The 16,496-nt window shown below is 43.4% G+C and overlaps 1 protein-coding gene across 1 annotated transcript; it reads right to left on the minus strand.

Annotated features, from left to right (window-relative positions):
- Positions 11,824 to 14,554, minus strand: LOC109232475. Its single transcript, XM_019398247.1, has 4 exons — positions 14,219 to 14,554; positions 12,997 to 14,128; positions 12,606 to 12,740; positions 11,824 to 12,437 (listed from the first exon to the last, which is right to left on the minus strand). The coding sequence occupies exons 1-4, from the start codon at positions 14,552 to 14,554 to the stop codon at positions 11,824 to 11,826; spliced, it is 2,217 nt and encodes a 738-aa protein (XP_019253792.1).

Genomic DNA, 16,496 nt, shown 5'->3' on the forward strand with positions numbered 1-16,496 from the left:
GAGAAAAGGCGTCACAAAATAGGCTATTTACTTTACTTAGGCTTCACAATTCAAACCAAGTACACGGGAAAATAGAATGTATGTCATAGCCTAATGTGCCAGCATCAATCATGTCAATGAGTATCTCAGAACGACTCAGTTTCTTCCTAAACTACTCCTAAAAAGAAATTAAAATGCCCGGTTCGAGCTACATCCTTGGAAAAGAACCGGTGCCTAAAGAAAAACCAAGGAATACTACCTAGCTATTCAAAAAAATAAAATAAAATAAAAACAAAAATCTTTTTGGTGTTTTTAAATCGGACTTTTATCCCTCAAGAAAATTGTCCAAAAGATCCATCGTCGGGAAAAGTCTGAAAGTAGTTTCCCCACCCCACACTTATATTATGCATAGTCCGCGATGCATGATCATAGAGAAATATTAAAACAAGGGTGAGAAATACTCCCTGAGACCCTCTCGGGCCTAGCTCGGACATGATCCTCAATATTAAGGGTCGGGACGACCCCACACATAAGCTCAAACATGCTCCTCAGCTTCAACTTTGGGTACTCAGACTTCCCTACTCTTTAAAACAAAAACAACACAAAACTTGACACTAAAAAAAAATCAATAACTAAAAGATATACATGTTGGGTTGCCTCCCAACCAACGCCTGATTTAACGTCGCGGCACGTCGCAGAGTCTCGCTTACTCATCAGCGAGTACAACCTTGGTCTTTTCACGATCAATCATTCCTCCCCAGTAATGCTTGACTCTATGACCATTCACCAAGAATGTCCTCTCACCATTTAAAGCTCGTAGCTCGATTGCACCATAAGGGGTGACTCTTACCACCTCAAAAGGACCTGACCATCTCGACCTTAGCTTCCGAGGGAACAATCGCAGTCTAGAATTGAACAACAATACCTATTGGCCTGGCTCGAAGTGACGTGGCTTGATATGCTTGTCATGCCATCGTTTGGTCTTTTCTTTATATAGCTTGGCATTTTCTGTCACGCCCCAAATTCGAGGGACATGACCGACGCCTGACCGGGTAGCCCCAGTCAAGCGGACCTGGGTGCCTTTCCTAACCCACGTGTTACCCCATGTTTTCCTTACTCAATATTCCAAGAATTAGCCATATAATTAATTTAGAACCCTTCTTTGCAAAACATATATACGTACATAATAGTTAATGAAATTACAAATTCTTTGCCCAACATATGAACATAGATTTACACAAGTTCTTAACCCACATCTACTCTCTACGGAGCCTCTAAAAGTACAACAGGATAATACAGTATTCGCCGGTAACAAGGCTCCAGCTATACCTTACACAAAAATCAAAATAAAACTCCGAAAACAAGCGGCCTGAGCCACGCAGGGCCCCGAGAGGAAAGGGGCTCACCAGAAAGCTGATGGAAGACGAAGGGGAGCTACGATCGGTGGACTGGAGTACCTGCTACGGATCCACCTACAATCATAACACGAATGTAGCGCCCCAGGCAAAAGGGACGTTAGTACATTTGAATTGTACTGGTATGTATAACAAACTTTACCCTGAGTAACCTCAAACCATACACAAATAACAAACAATAGAGGGAAACAATAATTGAATACACACAAGGAAAAACAATCAAGGAAAACAAGTTGACAATCTCTCCTTTTCCCCATCATCATTTCCACATTTTCAATTTCACAATGTTCTCATGTTTCATTTCAATAGTAATATCGATCACTTTCCATCCTTATTACCTCGGCCACCCTTATCACCACAACCCACACCTTATTACTTCGTGTTGCGGCGCGCAACCCGATCCCACCGAGCAATCACAATTCACAAACAATAGCAGAACAACAACAATTTACAAGGAGAACAACAACAAGTTTCAGGAACAACAACAACAAATCCCAATAACAACAGCAACACATCTCAAAGAACAACAGCACAACTCACACAGAGTTTATATGACTATCAATGCCATTTCCATCTTTTTCAACAGCCCGTTGTACCATTTAAATCACAACAATAATTTTCCACAACTAGCCACAAAGGATGTTACCACAGTTATTTCAATTTCACCAATTTCGATTCCTTTCCATCATTTATTCCACAGTTCTTACCACAAAACACATTCGCAATCACAACTTGGTTTATTGCCATTTACTTGCACAACCATATCGGACGTCTTAACCAACAACGTTTAAGGCACAATATTTACATGAATTCACAAATGGTTCACACAACTAAACACATACTACTCACAAGAATTTAACTTCACAACTAATCCATGAAGATATCACATACCAAGTATTTGGACACCAAACATGGCGATTTTACAAAGGTTAAAGTTAGCCATACATACCTGGAGCTGAATCCCTTTTTATTTTCTACTTCCAACTCACCAAAAATCTAGCAACGTCAATATAGTGCACAAATTAATACACATAGCTTAGAATTCATGGTTCAAAACCACTACCCGAACATATTTAGGTTATTAACCCCTTCTTTGTACCACTACCCGAACATATTTAGGTTATTAACCCCTTCTTTGTACAAGTCTTTGCTCCCACCAAATTACTCCCACTAGGTTTTCGGATTTAATGGACATGCATGTATGATTTCAACCATTACAATCAAGAACCAATGCATGAGACTCCCCCCCCCCCCCCAGTTTAAACCTGAAATTTAATGAGAATGGTTAGGGATTTTACCTGCAAGAATGGGGTTGAAGACACACACTTTGAAATTTCCCGGCCCAGATAGTTTTGAAGAATCAAATTTTGGAGAAGATGACTTTCTCTCTCAGGACCCTCACTTCCTCTCTCTTATTTTGTGCAGAAGATCGTTAAAGAATGAGGGGTTGGGTGTTTTATTACAATGGGGTCGGGTTTTAAAACTTAGAAAAATAGAAGCCGAGCAAGATCTGCGGTCGCATTCTGCAATCGCAGAATCGAAATGCGGTCCACAGATTGGACCGCAGAAGTGCCCCCAAAACTCTGAGGGGTCTGTTTGGGTCTGCGATAGGAATGCGGTGTTATGCGGTCGCATTATGCACCGCAGAACTGACCTTCACAAATCCTTGAGGAACTTATGCGACGATTATGCGGTCCGCATATTGATTATGTGATCGCATAATAGACCGCATTTTCAACATTAATTTGACAACTCTTCTGTTTCACTCTGCGGCAAAAATGCGGTCCGCATATTGGTTATGCGGTCGCATAATGGACCGCATCTTGACCTCAATTTTAATCAAACCACTGTATCACTATGCGGTAGGAATGCGGTCCGCATACTAGATCTGCGACCGCATTCTGGCCGCAGAATTGCATTTTTTCTGGAAAATTGATTCTTTTGATTTTTAAAAGCATAGATCAATACCAAGGGTCCGAACCGCGGCGAGGAATTTTACACATTCCTAACACATATTCGGAGTCGACACCACATGTTACTAGGTTTTGAGCCAAAAATTTTACGGGGCCTCACATCCTCCCCCACTTAAAATCATTCGTCCCCGAATGAGGACCTATTTCAAACCTTTCAGTATTTCAAAGATCAGTTTGGTTTGGAAAACATGTTACGCAGATTCCTATACTTTTCACTATTTCCCATATTTTTTAGAAAAATTTTGCCAAGTTTCCTTTGTAATTTGGACATCTCTACCTAACAGAGGGCCCCCGAAACACAATTCCAAACACCAAAACAGGATTACAATCATCTATACAACTGTTATACAATTCCCTACCACAACAATTATACACATTCAACCACTTGATATGCTTTGCTTATGAATTAGTTATTTCAATGAGTTTCACATAATTTAACTACCTCAACATATTATATGCATACAAGTAACTCATTACCAATCTACACTACTATCAGATGATTACTTAACATAAGAGTCTTTATAAAATATTCATTTACCAAAGAGATGTTCACATGACTTAAAAAAACTACAACACCTATAAGTCTTGCACCACTAGAGGAACTTCACTAGCATTTAGGAAGGAATAAATTTGGACACAATGATACTTGTTTTAGAGATAAAAAGGTCACATAATTTCATCTAGAATTGATCAAATAGATGGGGATATTTCTTTTTCATTTCTTTCTCTGCTTCCCACGTAGCTTCCTCGACTCGTTGACTTCGCCACAACACCTTAACTGAGGCCACTTCCTTATTTCTCAACTTACGGACTTGTCTATCAAGAATGGCAACCGGAACCTCTTCATACGACAACTCTTCATTAACATCGATAGTCTCGACTGGCACGATGGTGGATGGATCTCCAACCACTTTCTTCAACATGGACACATGGAACACCGGGTGAACTAATGACATTTCGGGAGGCAATTCCAACCTATAGGCCACCTGCCCTATCCTTTGAACGATCCGATACAGCCCGACATACCTAGGACTCAACTTACCTTTCTTCCCGAAGCGCATGATTCCCTTCATAGGGGATACCCTCAAGAACACCCAATCATCAACTTGAAATTCCAATTCCCTTTGGCGAACGTCCGCATAAGACTTTCGGCGACTCTGAGCAGTATTCATTCTTTCCTGGATGACTTTAACTTTTTCCATAGCCTGGTGCACAAGATCTGGACCTATCAGTTCTGCTTCACCCACTTCGAACCACCCAATCGGAGACCCACACCTTCTTCCGTACAATGCTTCAAATGGGGCCATCTGAATGCTGGCATGAAAGCTGTTATTGTAAGCGAACTCTATAAGTGGCAAGTGATCATCCCAATTACCTTTGAAATCCAAGACACAAGCTCGCAACATATNTGACTGAGAGCGTCGGCCACCACGTTCGCCTTCCCTGGATGGTACAAAATGTTCATGTCATAATCCTTGAGCAATTCTAACCATCGTCGCTGCCTTAAATTCAATTCTTTCTGCTTGAAAAAGTACTGTAGGCTCTTGTGGTCTGAAAACACATCCACATGGACCCCATAATGGTAATGCCGCCATAATTTCAAAGCAAACACAACTGCTGCAAGCTCCAAATCATGCATCGGATAATTCTTCTCGTGATTCTTGAGTTGCCTTGAAGCATACGCTATAACCTTCCCATGCTGCATGAATACACACCCCAAACCAACCCTGGAGGCATCACAATAAGCCACAAATCCTTCCGTGCCTTCTGGCAAAGCTAATACCGGTGCCGAGGTCAACCTTGTCTTCAATTCTTGAAAACTTTTCTCACAAGCGTCGGACCATTGGAACTTAACTGCTTTCTGCGTCAATTTAGTCAATGGGGAGGCGAGGGTAGAGAATCCCTCTACAAACCTCCGATAATACCCTGCCAAACCCAAGAAGCTACGAATCTCCGTCGGGGTCATGGGTCTAGGCCAATCTTTCACTGCTGCAATTTTCTGGGGGTCTACCTGAATCCCTTCACTTGAGACAACGTGGCCCAAAAAGGCAACGAACTCCAACCAAAACTCACATTTTGAAAATTTAGCATACAATTGGTGCTGATGAAGAGTCTGCAAAACTTCCCTGAGGTGATAGGCATGATCCTCCTGGCTCCGCGAATAAACGAGGATGTCGTCAATGAAAACAATCACAAAGGAGTCTAAAAATGGCTTGAAGACCCGATTCATAAGATCCATAAAAGCTGTCGGGGCGTTGGTTAGCCCAAAAGACTTGACTAAGAATTTAAGTGACCATAGCGAGTTCTGAAGGCGGTCTTGGGAATATCCTGCTCCCTAATCTTCAATTGGTGATATCCTGACCGTAGATCAATTTTGGAGAAGAATCTTGCACCTTGCAATTGGTCGAACAGATCATCTATCCGAGGCAAAGGATATTTATTCTTGACGGTGACTTTGTTGAGCTGCCAATAATCAATACACATCCGGAGCGACCCATCCTTCTTTCTGACAAAAAGAACCGGAGCACCCCATGGTGACACACTCGGCCGTATAAACCCCTTTTCCAACAAGTCTTTTAGTTGCTCCTTTAACTCCCTTAACTCTGCTGGAGCCATTCTGTATGGTGGAATAGATATTGGTTGCGTATCAGGCAATACATCAATCCCAAAATCAATCTCCCTATCTGGCGGAATCCCTGGAAGCTCGTCCGGAAATACTTCAAGAAACTCATTCACGACTGGCACGGACTCGGGGGTAGACACTTCTGAAGTGGTGTCCGCCACCCGGACCAAATGATAGATACACCCCTTCCTAATCATCCTTGAAGCTCTAAGGTAGGAAATAAACCTGCCTTTCGGCACCACACCATTTCCCTTCCACTCAATAACTGGCTCATTAGGGAAATCGAGCCCCATGACTCAGGTTCAACAGTCAAGTTTGGAAAAACACGAATAAAGCCAGTCCATTCCCATAATCACATCAAAATCTACCATTCCAAGCTCGATATGATCGGCCGTGGTAATACGACCACACACCGTGACAACACAATTCTTATAAACTCGCGTGGCTATAATAGAATCACCAACCGGAGTCGATACACAGAACGGCTCATGAAGCTGTTCGGGTTCCATCCCAAAGCTTGAAGCAATGAATGGGGTGACATAAGACAAAGAGGACCCCGGATCAATAAGAGTATAACAATCAATGGCCTGAACAGACAAGATACCTGTAACCACATCTGGAGAAGCCTCTGCACTCTGGCGACCACTCAAAGCATAGAACTGGCTGGGTCCACCTCTACCACGAGCTCCACCCCTAACTGCACCACGTCCTGCTGGGGCGGGAGGACGCACAGACGATGTGGCGACTGAAGAACCGGATGACTGAGCAGATCCCCTACCCATGCCCTGACTGGGCACACGACAGTCTCGTTGAATGTGACCTCTCACCCCGCATCTGAAAAACACCGGGATATCCAAGTAGCAAGTCTCTGTATGAAACCTCCCACACTTGGGGCATGTAGCCCTCCCCTGCTGCTGTGATCTCCCTCCTGAACGACCGGACTGATGGGGCCTCCTACTGTCTGAACCTGGTCTCATGCGGCTGCTCTGCTGATAACTGTGTAGAGATGGCGGTGCGCTCGCTGAGGACTGAGCATATGACTGGGATGGCCCTGACGACCCTCTCCCCTGAGCTAATCTCCTTGAGTGACCCGCTGATCGAGCCCTGCTGCTATTCTCCCTTTCCGCCCGAATCTTCAACTTCCTAGCCTCTATGGCCTGAGCGAATCCCACAATCTTTCCATAGTTCATATCCGAGTGTAAGGCCGCTGTAGCAGCCTCATTTACTACCAAGGGACTAAGGCCCTGAACAAATTGCCGAACTCTAGCTGCCATGGTCGACACTAACTGAGGAGCATACTTGGACAATCTCACAAACTCCATGTGGTACTCCCAAACACTCATACTGCCCTGCTTGAGGGTCTCAAACTCAGTGGCACGGGCTAATATGGTCTCAGCAGGCAAGAACTGGTCCATAAATGCATCTACAAACTCATCCCATCTGGCCGGAGGTCCTCCCTCCCCACGGGAGTCCTCCCACATCTCGAACCATGAATACGCTGCTCCCCTCAACCTGTATGATGCCAACTCAACCCCCTCTGTCTCTGAAGCTTTCATCACTCGGAGGGTCTTATACATTTCATCAAGAAATTCCTGCGGATCGGCCTCTGGGTCTGTGCCCGAGAACTCTGGAGGGGCTAGCCGCAAAAACTTGTTAACTCTGGAACTGGCAGAATCTCCCTGACCGCTGGACGATGTAGGGGCATCTTGAGATCTCTAGGCCAGAGCGGCCACTAACTGGGTCAGCATACGGATGGCTCCTCTAAGGTCCGCATCAGAAACCTCGGGACCAGGAGCTGGAATGGTGCCAGAATCAGGAATATCGGTGGGAGGGATGGTGGCACCCTCTTCCGCTGCAGGAACAGGAACATGCTGGTCTGGGACAGACGGGCCAGGTAGGTTCAAGGCCGGGGAGTCACTCTCACCCACGGCATCAGGTACATGGTTCATAGCCTCCCTCGGGTTGGGATTGGCCCCAAGGCCGAGTCTATCTCTCTTCTTAGGTGCCATTACTGAAAAAGTTCGGAACAAAGCACGAGTTAGATATATATACTTTCATATTTCACTTCACCGCACGATACAAAATAACAAAGAAGTGGGAAATTTCCTAAATGTCCATGCAGCCCCCCACATATAGATGTGGTCGACTTCACACCGATAAGTAGGGCTCTACTAGACACGGCTCCGAGACATCATAGGACTCCTTTAAACCTTAGGCTCTGATACTATATTTGTCACGCCCCAAATTTGAGGGACATGACCGGCGCCCGACCGGGTAGCCCCAGTCAAGCGGACATGGGTGCCTTTCCTAACCCACGTGTTACCCCATGTTTTCCTTACTCAATATTCCAAGAATTAGCCATATATTTAATTTAGAACCCCTTTTTGCAAAACATATATACGTACATAATAGTTAATGAAATTACAAATTCTTTGCCCAACATATGAACATTGATTTACACAAGTTCTTAACCCACATCTACTGTCCACGGAGCCTCTAAAAGTACAACAGGATAATACAGTATTCGCTGGTAACAAGGCTCCGGCTATACCTCACACAAAAATCAAAATAAAACTCCGGAAACAAGCGGCCTGAGCCACGCAGGGCCCCGAGAGGAAAGGGGCTCACCAGAAAGCTGATGGAAGACGAAGGGGAGCTACGATCAGTGGACTGGAGTACCTGCTACGGATCCACCTACAACCATAACACGAATGTAGCACCCCCAGCAAAAGGGACGTCAGTAGATTTGAATTGTACTGGTATGTATAACAAACTTTACCTTGAGTAACCTTAAACCATACACAAATAACAAACAATAGAGGGAAACAACAATTGAATACACACAAGGAAAAACTATCAAGGCAAACAAGTTGACAATCTCTCCTTTTCCCCATCATCATTTCCACATTTTCAATTTCACAATGTTCTCATGTTTCATTTTAATAGTGATATCGATCACTTTCCATCCTTATTACCTCGGCCACCCTTATTACCTCAGCCACCCTTATCACCATAACGCACACCTTATTACTTCGTGTTGCGGCGCGCAACCCGATCCCGCCGAGCAATCACAATTCACAAACAATAGCACAACAACAACAATTTACAAGGAGAACATCAACAAGTTTCAGGAACAACAACAACAAATCCCAATAACAACAGCATTACATCTCAAAGAACAACAGCACAACTCACACAGAGTTTATATGACTATCAATGCCATTTCCATCTTTTTCAACAGCCTGTTGTACCATTTATATGACAACAATAATTTTCCACAACTAGCCACAAAGGATGTTACCACAGTTATTTCAATTTCACCAATTTCGATTCCTTTCCATCATTTATTCCACAGTTCTTACCACTAACACATTCGCAATCACAACTTGGTTTATTGCCATTTACTTGCACAACCATATCGGACGTCTTAACCAACATCGTTTAAGGCACAATATTTACATGAATTCACAAATGGTTCACACAAGTAAACACATACTACTCACAAGAATTTAACTTCACAACTAATCCATGAAGATATCATATACCGAGTATTTGGACACCAAACATGGCGATTTTACAAAGGTTAAAGTTAGCCATACATACCTAGAGCTGAATCCCTTTTTATTTTCTACTTCCAATTCACCAAAAATCTAGCAACATCAATATAGTGCACAAATTAATACACATAACTTAGAATTCAAGCTTCAAAATCACTACCCGAACATATTTAGGTTATTAACCCCTTCTTTGTACAAGTCTTTGCTCCCACCCAATTACTCCCACTAGGTTTTTGGTTTTAATGGACATGCATGTATGATTTCAACCATTACAATCAAGAACCAATGCATAAGACTCCCCCCCCCCCCTTAGTTTAAACCTGAAATTTAATGAGAATGGTTAGGGATTTTACCTGCAAGAATGGGGATGAAGACACACACTTTGAAATTTCCCGGCCCAGATAGTTTTGAAGAATCAAATTTTGGAGAAGATGACTTTCTCTCTCAAGACCCTCACTTCCTCTCTCTTATTTTGTGCAGAAGACCGTTAAAGAATGAGGGGTTGGGTGTTTTATTACAAAGGGGTCAGGTTTTAAAATTTAGAAAAATAGAAGCCGAGCAAGATCTGCGGTCGCATTCTGCAATCGCAGAATCGAAATGCGGTCCGCAGATTGGACCGCAGAAGTGCCCCCAAAACTCTGAGGGGTCTGTTTGGGTCTGCGACAGGAATGCGGTCCGCATTCCTGTTATGCGGTCACATTATGCACCGCAGAACTGACCTTCACAAATCCTTGAGGAACTTATTCGACGATTATGCGGTCCGCATATTGATTATGCGATCGCATAATAGACCGCATTTTCAACATTAATTTGACAACTCTTCTGTTTCACTATGCGGCAGAAATGCGGTCCGCATATTGGTTATGCGGTCGCATAATGGACCTCATCTTGACCTCAATTTTAATCAAACCACTGTTTCACTATGCGGTAGGAATGCGGTCCGCATACTAGATCTGCGACCGCATTCTGGCCGCAGAATTGCATTTTTTCTGGAAAGTTGATTCTTTTGATTTTTAAAAGCTTAGATCAATACCAAGGGTCCCAACCACGGCGAGCAAGCTCACCGCGAAGAATTCTACACATTCCTAACACATATTCGGAGTCGACACCACAAGTTACTAGGTTTTGAGCCAAAAATTTTATGGGGCCTCACATTTTCATAAGAGTGCAACCAGAACTCGTCTAACTCATTCAACTGCATAAGTCTTTTCTCACTGCGGCTTCAAGGTCCATGTTCAGCTTCTTAATGGCCCAATATGCTTTGTGTTCGAGCTCAACAGGCAAGTGGCAGGCCTTTCCATAAACCAGCTTGTAAGGGGACGCTCCAATTGGTGTTTTATATGCAGTCCTATACGCCCATAGGGCATCATCCAACTTTGCAGCCCAATCCTTCCTATTCACACTTACCGTCTTCTCTAATATTTGCTTGATTTCTTCTTTTGACACCTCAGCTTGCCCATTTGTCTGTGGATGATTTGTTGTAGCAACCTTGTGGCGAACTCCATATTTAGCGAGAAGATTATTCAACAATCGATTGAAAAAATGAGTCCCTTCATCACTGATTAAGGCCCGTGGAGTCCCAAATCTCGAGAATATGTTCTTTTTCGCAAAAGCAGCTACCACCATGGCATCATTGGTTGGCAAACCAGTTGCCTTCACCCATTTTGACACGTAGTCAACGGCTAGCAAAATGTATTTGTTTCCTCTGGACGGTGGAAATGGCCCCATAAAATCTATCCCCCACACATCAAAAAGCTCAACTTCTAAAATATTATTCAAAGGCATCTCATGCTTCCTTGTGATTGTTCCCGTTCTCTGATATTGGTCACACTTCTTAACGAATGCATGCGCATCCTTGAATAAGGTCGGCCAAAAGAGACCGGATTGCAACACCTTTGCAGCTGTTCTATCTCCTCCATGATGGCCCTCATAAGGTGATGCGTGACAATCATACAACATTAATTCCACCTCTTTTTCAGGAATGCATCTCCTCATCAACTGATCAGCATATTGCTTGAACAAATAGGCTCATCCCAGTAATAGAAGTTCACATCATGTAAGAACCGCTTTCTAGCTTCGGATTGGATTTCGGGAGGGAGTACTCCATTCACAAGATAATTCACATAGTCTACATACCATGGGGGAGAGTCTTGGGTTATAGCAAAAAGTTGCTCATTAGGGAACACTTCTTCAATTTGGCCACCCTCCTCCACGTGATCATGATTTTCCAACCGTGATAGATGATCAGCTACTTGGTTCTCTGTCCCCTTTCGATCTCATATTTCCACATCAAATTCCTGCAGCAACAAAACCCAGCGCATCAAACGAGCTTTGGATTCCTTTTTTGTAAACAAATACCTGATTGCTGCATGGTTCGTATGAACTATGACTTTCGTTCCCACCAAGTATGTCCGGAATTTCTCAAAGGCCCACACAACGGCTAACAACTCCTTCTCAGTGGTGGTGTATTTCTGGTGTGCATCATCAAGAGTCTTACTCGCATAGTAGATGGAATAAAACATCTTGTCCTTCCTCTGGCCTAGCACTGCCCCAATAGCAAGGTCACTCGTGTCACACATAAGTTCAAATGGTAGAGACCAATCAGGTGCCACAATAATGGGGGCAGTCACCAACTTCTTTTTATGTTCCTCAAATGCGTTGAGGCAAGAATCATCAAAATTGAAAGAGAAATCTTTTTCAAGCAGCCTGCACAAGGGAGTGGAAATTTTTGAAAAATCTTTAATAAAGCGCCGATAGAAACCCGCGTGTCCGAAGAAACTCCGGACACCCTTCACTGAGATAGGTGGAGGTAATTTTGAAACCGCCTTCACCTTTGCTTTATCAACTTCAATGCCGCTCCTAGATACTATGTGACCCAACACGATGCCCTCTTGTACCATAAAATGGCACTTTTCTCAATTTAGTACCAGATTTGTTTCTTCACAACGGGCCAGCACCTTGCTTAAATTCCTCAAGCAATCATCATAAGAAGACCCAAAAACTGAAAAATCATCCATAAACACTTCCACGAATTTTTCCACCATGTCGGTGAAAATACCCATCATGCATCTCTGGAAAGTGGCTGGTGCATTACGAAGACCAAATGGCATTCGCTTGAAGGCAAAGGTGCCATAAGGACAAGTAAAGGTAGTCTTCTTCGGGTCTTCTGGGCATATGAGGATCTGATTGTATCCTGAATAACCATCAAGGAAGCAGTAATATTCATGCCCGGCTAACCTGTCTAGCATTTGATCGACGAATGGGAGTGGGAAGTGATATTTGCGAGTTGCCTTATTGAGCCTTCTATATTCAATGCAGACTCTCCAGCCAAACAGTGCGAGTGGGGATTAGCTCATTCTTCTCGTTCTCAACCACAGTCATTCCTCCCTTTTTAGGCACACATTGAACCGGGCTTACCTAGTTGCTATCAGAAATAGGAAAAATGATACCTGCATCGAGCAACTTGATTACTTCCTTTTTCATCACCTCCTTCATAACGAGATTTAATCTCTTTTTCTGCTCTACACTGGGGCGGTGTCCGTCCTCTAGAAAGATTTTATGCATGCAAAATGATGGACTAATTCCATTGATGTCAGCGATAGTCCACCCAATGGCCCTTTTATGCTCACAGAGGACTCTAAGCAATTTTTCTTCTTGAGTGCTGGTCAAGCTGGATGAAATAATCGCGGGCAGTGTCTCTGAGTTCCCCAAATAAGCATAGCGCAGATGCGCTGGAAGTGGCTTGAGTTCTAGCTTCGGAGCCTCTTCAATAGATGGCCTGGGGAGGGTCAGAGTGACAGGCCTATCCAATTCTTTAAATTTTCTAACCCCATGTACATAACAGCAGGACATATCCAGCACTTGCTCAATTTCTCCCATCCTTTCATCTTCACCATTTTCTATGTCCCCAATCAATACCCGTTCAACAAGATCTGCAAGGCTCATATAGGGTACTAACGATGTGGCATCACCTTCTACCACAGAGATCATGGATAACTCTTCATAGTGGGTTGGTAACTTGAGTGCTCTATAAACGTTGAAGACCTCCACTCGATCACCCACTCTCATCGTCATCTTACCTTCACAAACATCAATAATAGCTTGGCCCGTGGCTAAGAATGGACGCCCCAAAATAAATGGGACTTCCTGATCAGGCTCGTAATCCAGGATGATGAAATCGGCTGGGAATATAAAAGACCCCACTTGGACAAGCACATCTTCAATTACTCCCTCAGGATGAGCAAGGGAGCGGTCATCTAACTGTAAGATAACTGTGGTTGGGCGTGGTTCACCCAACCCCAACTGTCTGAATGTAGATAGCGATATCAAATTGATGCTTGCTCCAAGGTCACATAGAGCTCGCCCAACAGCATGTTTACAAATCGTGATTTGGATAGTGAAACTACCTGCATCCTTCAATTTCTGAGGTAACTTGCCTTGAATTCTGGAACTGCACTCCTCAGTGAGTGCCACAGTCTCGAACTCGGTCAGCCTCCTTTTATTCGCCTCAATGTCCTTGATGTACTTTGCATATTTGGGTACTTCCTGTAAGATGTCAACCAATGGAATATTAATTTGTACCTGCTTCAAGATATCAAGCAACTTATTATGTGCGGCATGATCTCGTAATTTCTGCAGTCTTTGAGGGAATGGAGGTGGTGGCCTTGCAACCAATTGTGGGGATTGCTTAGCCACCGCCTCTCCAGCCGACTTCTCTGGCTCCTTGGATTTCTCTGATGTTGATTCTACAGTGGCTGGAATCTCATTAAAAGTCACCTGTTTCCTCTTTTTAGATAGAACTTCCTCTAGTTGTCTCCCATTCCTCAACGACACAGCATTAAGGGTCGCCCTAGGATTGGCTTCAGTGTCACTTGGAAGAGCTCCTGCTGGTCTAGTATTTTGAGCACTAGCAAGCTGTCCCATTTGACGCTCCAAATTTCTCACTGTTGTGGCGAGGGCTTGCTGTTCAGCCATCACTTTCTGAAAGAGAGATTGCTGTTCAGCCATCACCTTTTTTAACATGTCTTCAAGGTGACTTTTAGGATTCGTTTGTTGTTCAACCTGAGGTGGTCTATATTGCTGTTGAGGTGCTTGAGGCCTGTATTGATTCTGAGTGCCCTGGTTTCCACCCCAAGAGAAGTTTGGGTGGTTCCTCCAGTTGGGATTGTAAGTGTTTCCATATTGGTTGTTTGGCCCCTGTTTCAATTACCCACAATGCAGACAGACTCTCGGTTTGCGGGGCATATGTCGCTCGTGTGCCCTTCTCCACATATTTCTGACAAAGCCTGAACCTGTTGTACCGGTTGTGTTTGCTGCTTGTTGATACTCAAATTCATCTGGTTCACTTGATTGTCCAATGTAGCAATCTGCACTGATAATGTTGAGACGACATCTAGCTCAAGAACCCCTGCAGACTTTTGCACTGTGTGCCTGCCCAGCTCTCCTTGCCAATCCGGATTGCTCTTGGAGAATTTGTTCAATAATGCATATATCTCGTCAAAGCTTTTCTCCAACACCTTACCCCAGCTGTAGTATCTACCACGATCTTTGTTTCAGAATGTAGTCCTTCTATGAACGTGTGAGCTAACACTTCATTCGTCTGATTGTGATGAGGACAGTCTCTTAGTAGCCCCATGAACCTTTCCCAAGCTGAGTTTAAAGATTCACCTGCTTTCTGTTTGAAGGCTACTATTTCACTTCTGATCTTTGCAGTTTTTCCTGAAGGAAAAAACATTGCTAGAAATTTTCTCGCCAAATCATTCCATGTTGTAATGGAGTTAGCTGGTTTTGCCTTTAGCCATCGCTTAGCCTCACACAATAGAGAGAATGGAAAAAGTGTGAGCCTCACATAATCTGGAGTGACCCCTTTAGTAATATAAGTATCACTAATCTCCAAGAAGTTCAGAATGTGCTGCTGCGGATCCTCATGTGGAAGACCCATAAATTGCCCGTTCGCATGAAGTAACTGGATCATGCTCTATTTCAGCTCAAAATGCCCAGTGATCCTGGGCTTCACGATACTGGAGGTGACATTAGCAATGCTGGGCATTGCCACCTCCTGAACAGCCATAGGTTGCTCCTCTGCCATGTTCACAGGAAATTGAACAAGTGCCTGAATATTATTCGCGTCCCTTGCTTCCCTCAACCTCCTGTGAAATGTTCTCTCAGGTTCAGGATGAAAGCCTTGAAGTCTGTCCTGGCTTCTGACCCTACGTATTCAATCAAAGATCCTGAGATCTGAGCAACAATCAAGTAACGTTAGACTAGACGAAATAAGCAATTAAAGCAAAAACTAGCAAGTAGTTAATATTCAAGTCCACGGCAACGGCACCAAAAACTTGTTGCTCCAGAACGCACACGCAAGTATACGCGGTCGACAAGTAATATAATGATAAGTTAAGTGTCGAACCCACAGAGACTTATGTAAACTACTCACGGAATTACTAAAATTTTTATTCAGTCCAGCTAAAATTAAAGTCCAATAATGTGATTATACTATACTACTATTCTAAGTGGTACTAAATTATCAAGTGACGAATTGATTGTTGTGTATTCAATAGAGACAAGTATTCTAGGGTTGTGATCGATTTACCATTCGTATTGTGTTCTAATTAACTCTCCCTTTCATATAATTCACCATGGTTGCTAATTAATCGATAAATGCTCTTATAGCCTTCTCTCGAAGTACTACTCTCCTATTCTCAATAGATTAACGCCTATATTCCTATGAAATCAATCTATTAAGAACGCATTAAGAATACGATATTTAATTAAGCATGGTGACTAGGTATATTCCTATCCTAACCACAAATCCGCTCCCCCTAAGGGTTAAGATCATGCTCTCTTCAATCCGCTCCCCCTAAGGTTGAAGATCTAAATATGGTTAAGATCATGATTTTCTTTATCATAAGCCAATAAGTTTTTTTTTAGTGTCAAAATCTTCCCCCCC

This window comes from Nicotiana attenuata, chromosome 9 (assembly GCF_001879085.1).
Source record: "Nicotiana attenuata strain UT chromosome 9, NIATTr2, whole genome shotgun sequence".
Classification (NCBI taxonomy): domain Eukaryota; kingdom Viridiplantae; phylum Streptophyta; class Magnoliopsida; order Solanales; family Solanaceae; genus Nicotiana; species Nicotiana attenuata.

Bases quoted from the DNA above. Each gene is read 5' to 3' on its own strand.
- LOC109232475 (XM_019398247.1), bottom strand. From the start codon at position 14,554: ATGGCTGAACAGCAATCTCTCTTTCAGAAAGTGATGGCTGAACAGCAA. The intron at 12,741-12,996 runs GTATCATTTTTC...ATGGTTATTCAG, and splicing joins AATCAAGTTGCTCGATGCAG to GATACAATCAGATCCTCATA. The intron at 12,438-12,605 runs GTATTTTCACCG...TTATGGTACAAG, and splicing joins TTTCCAGAGATGCATGATGG to AGGGCATCGTGTTGGGTCAC.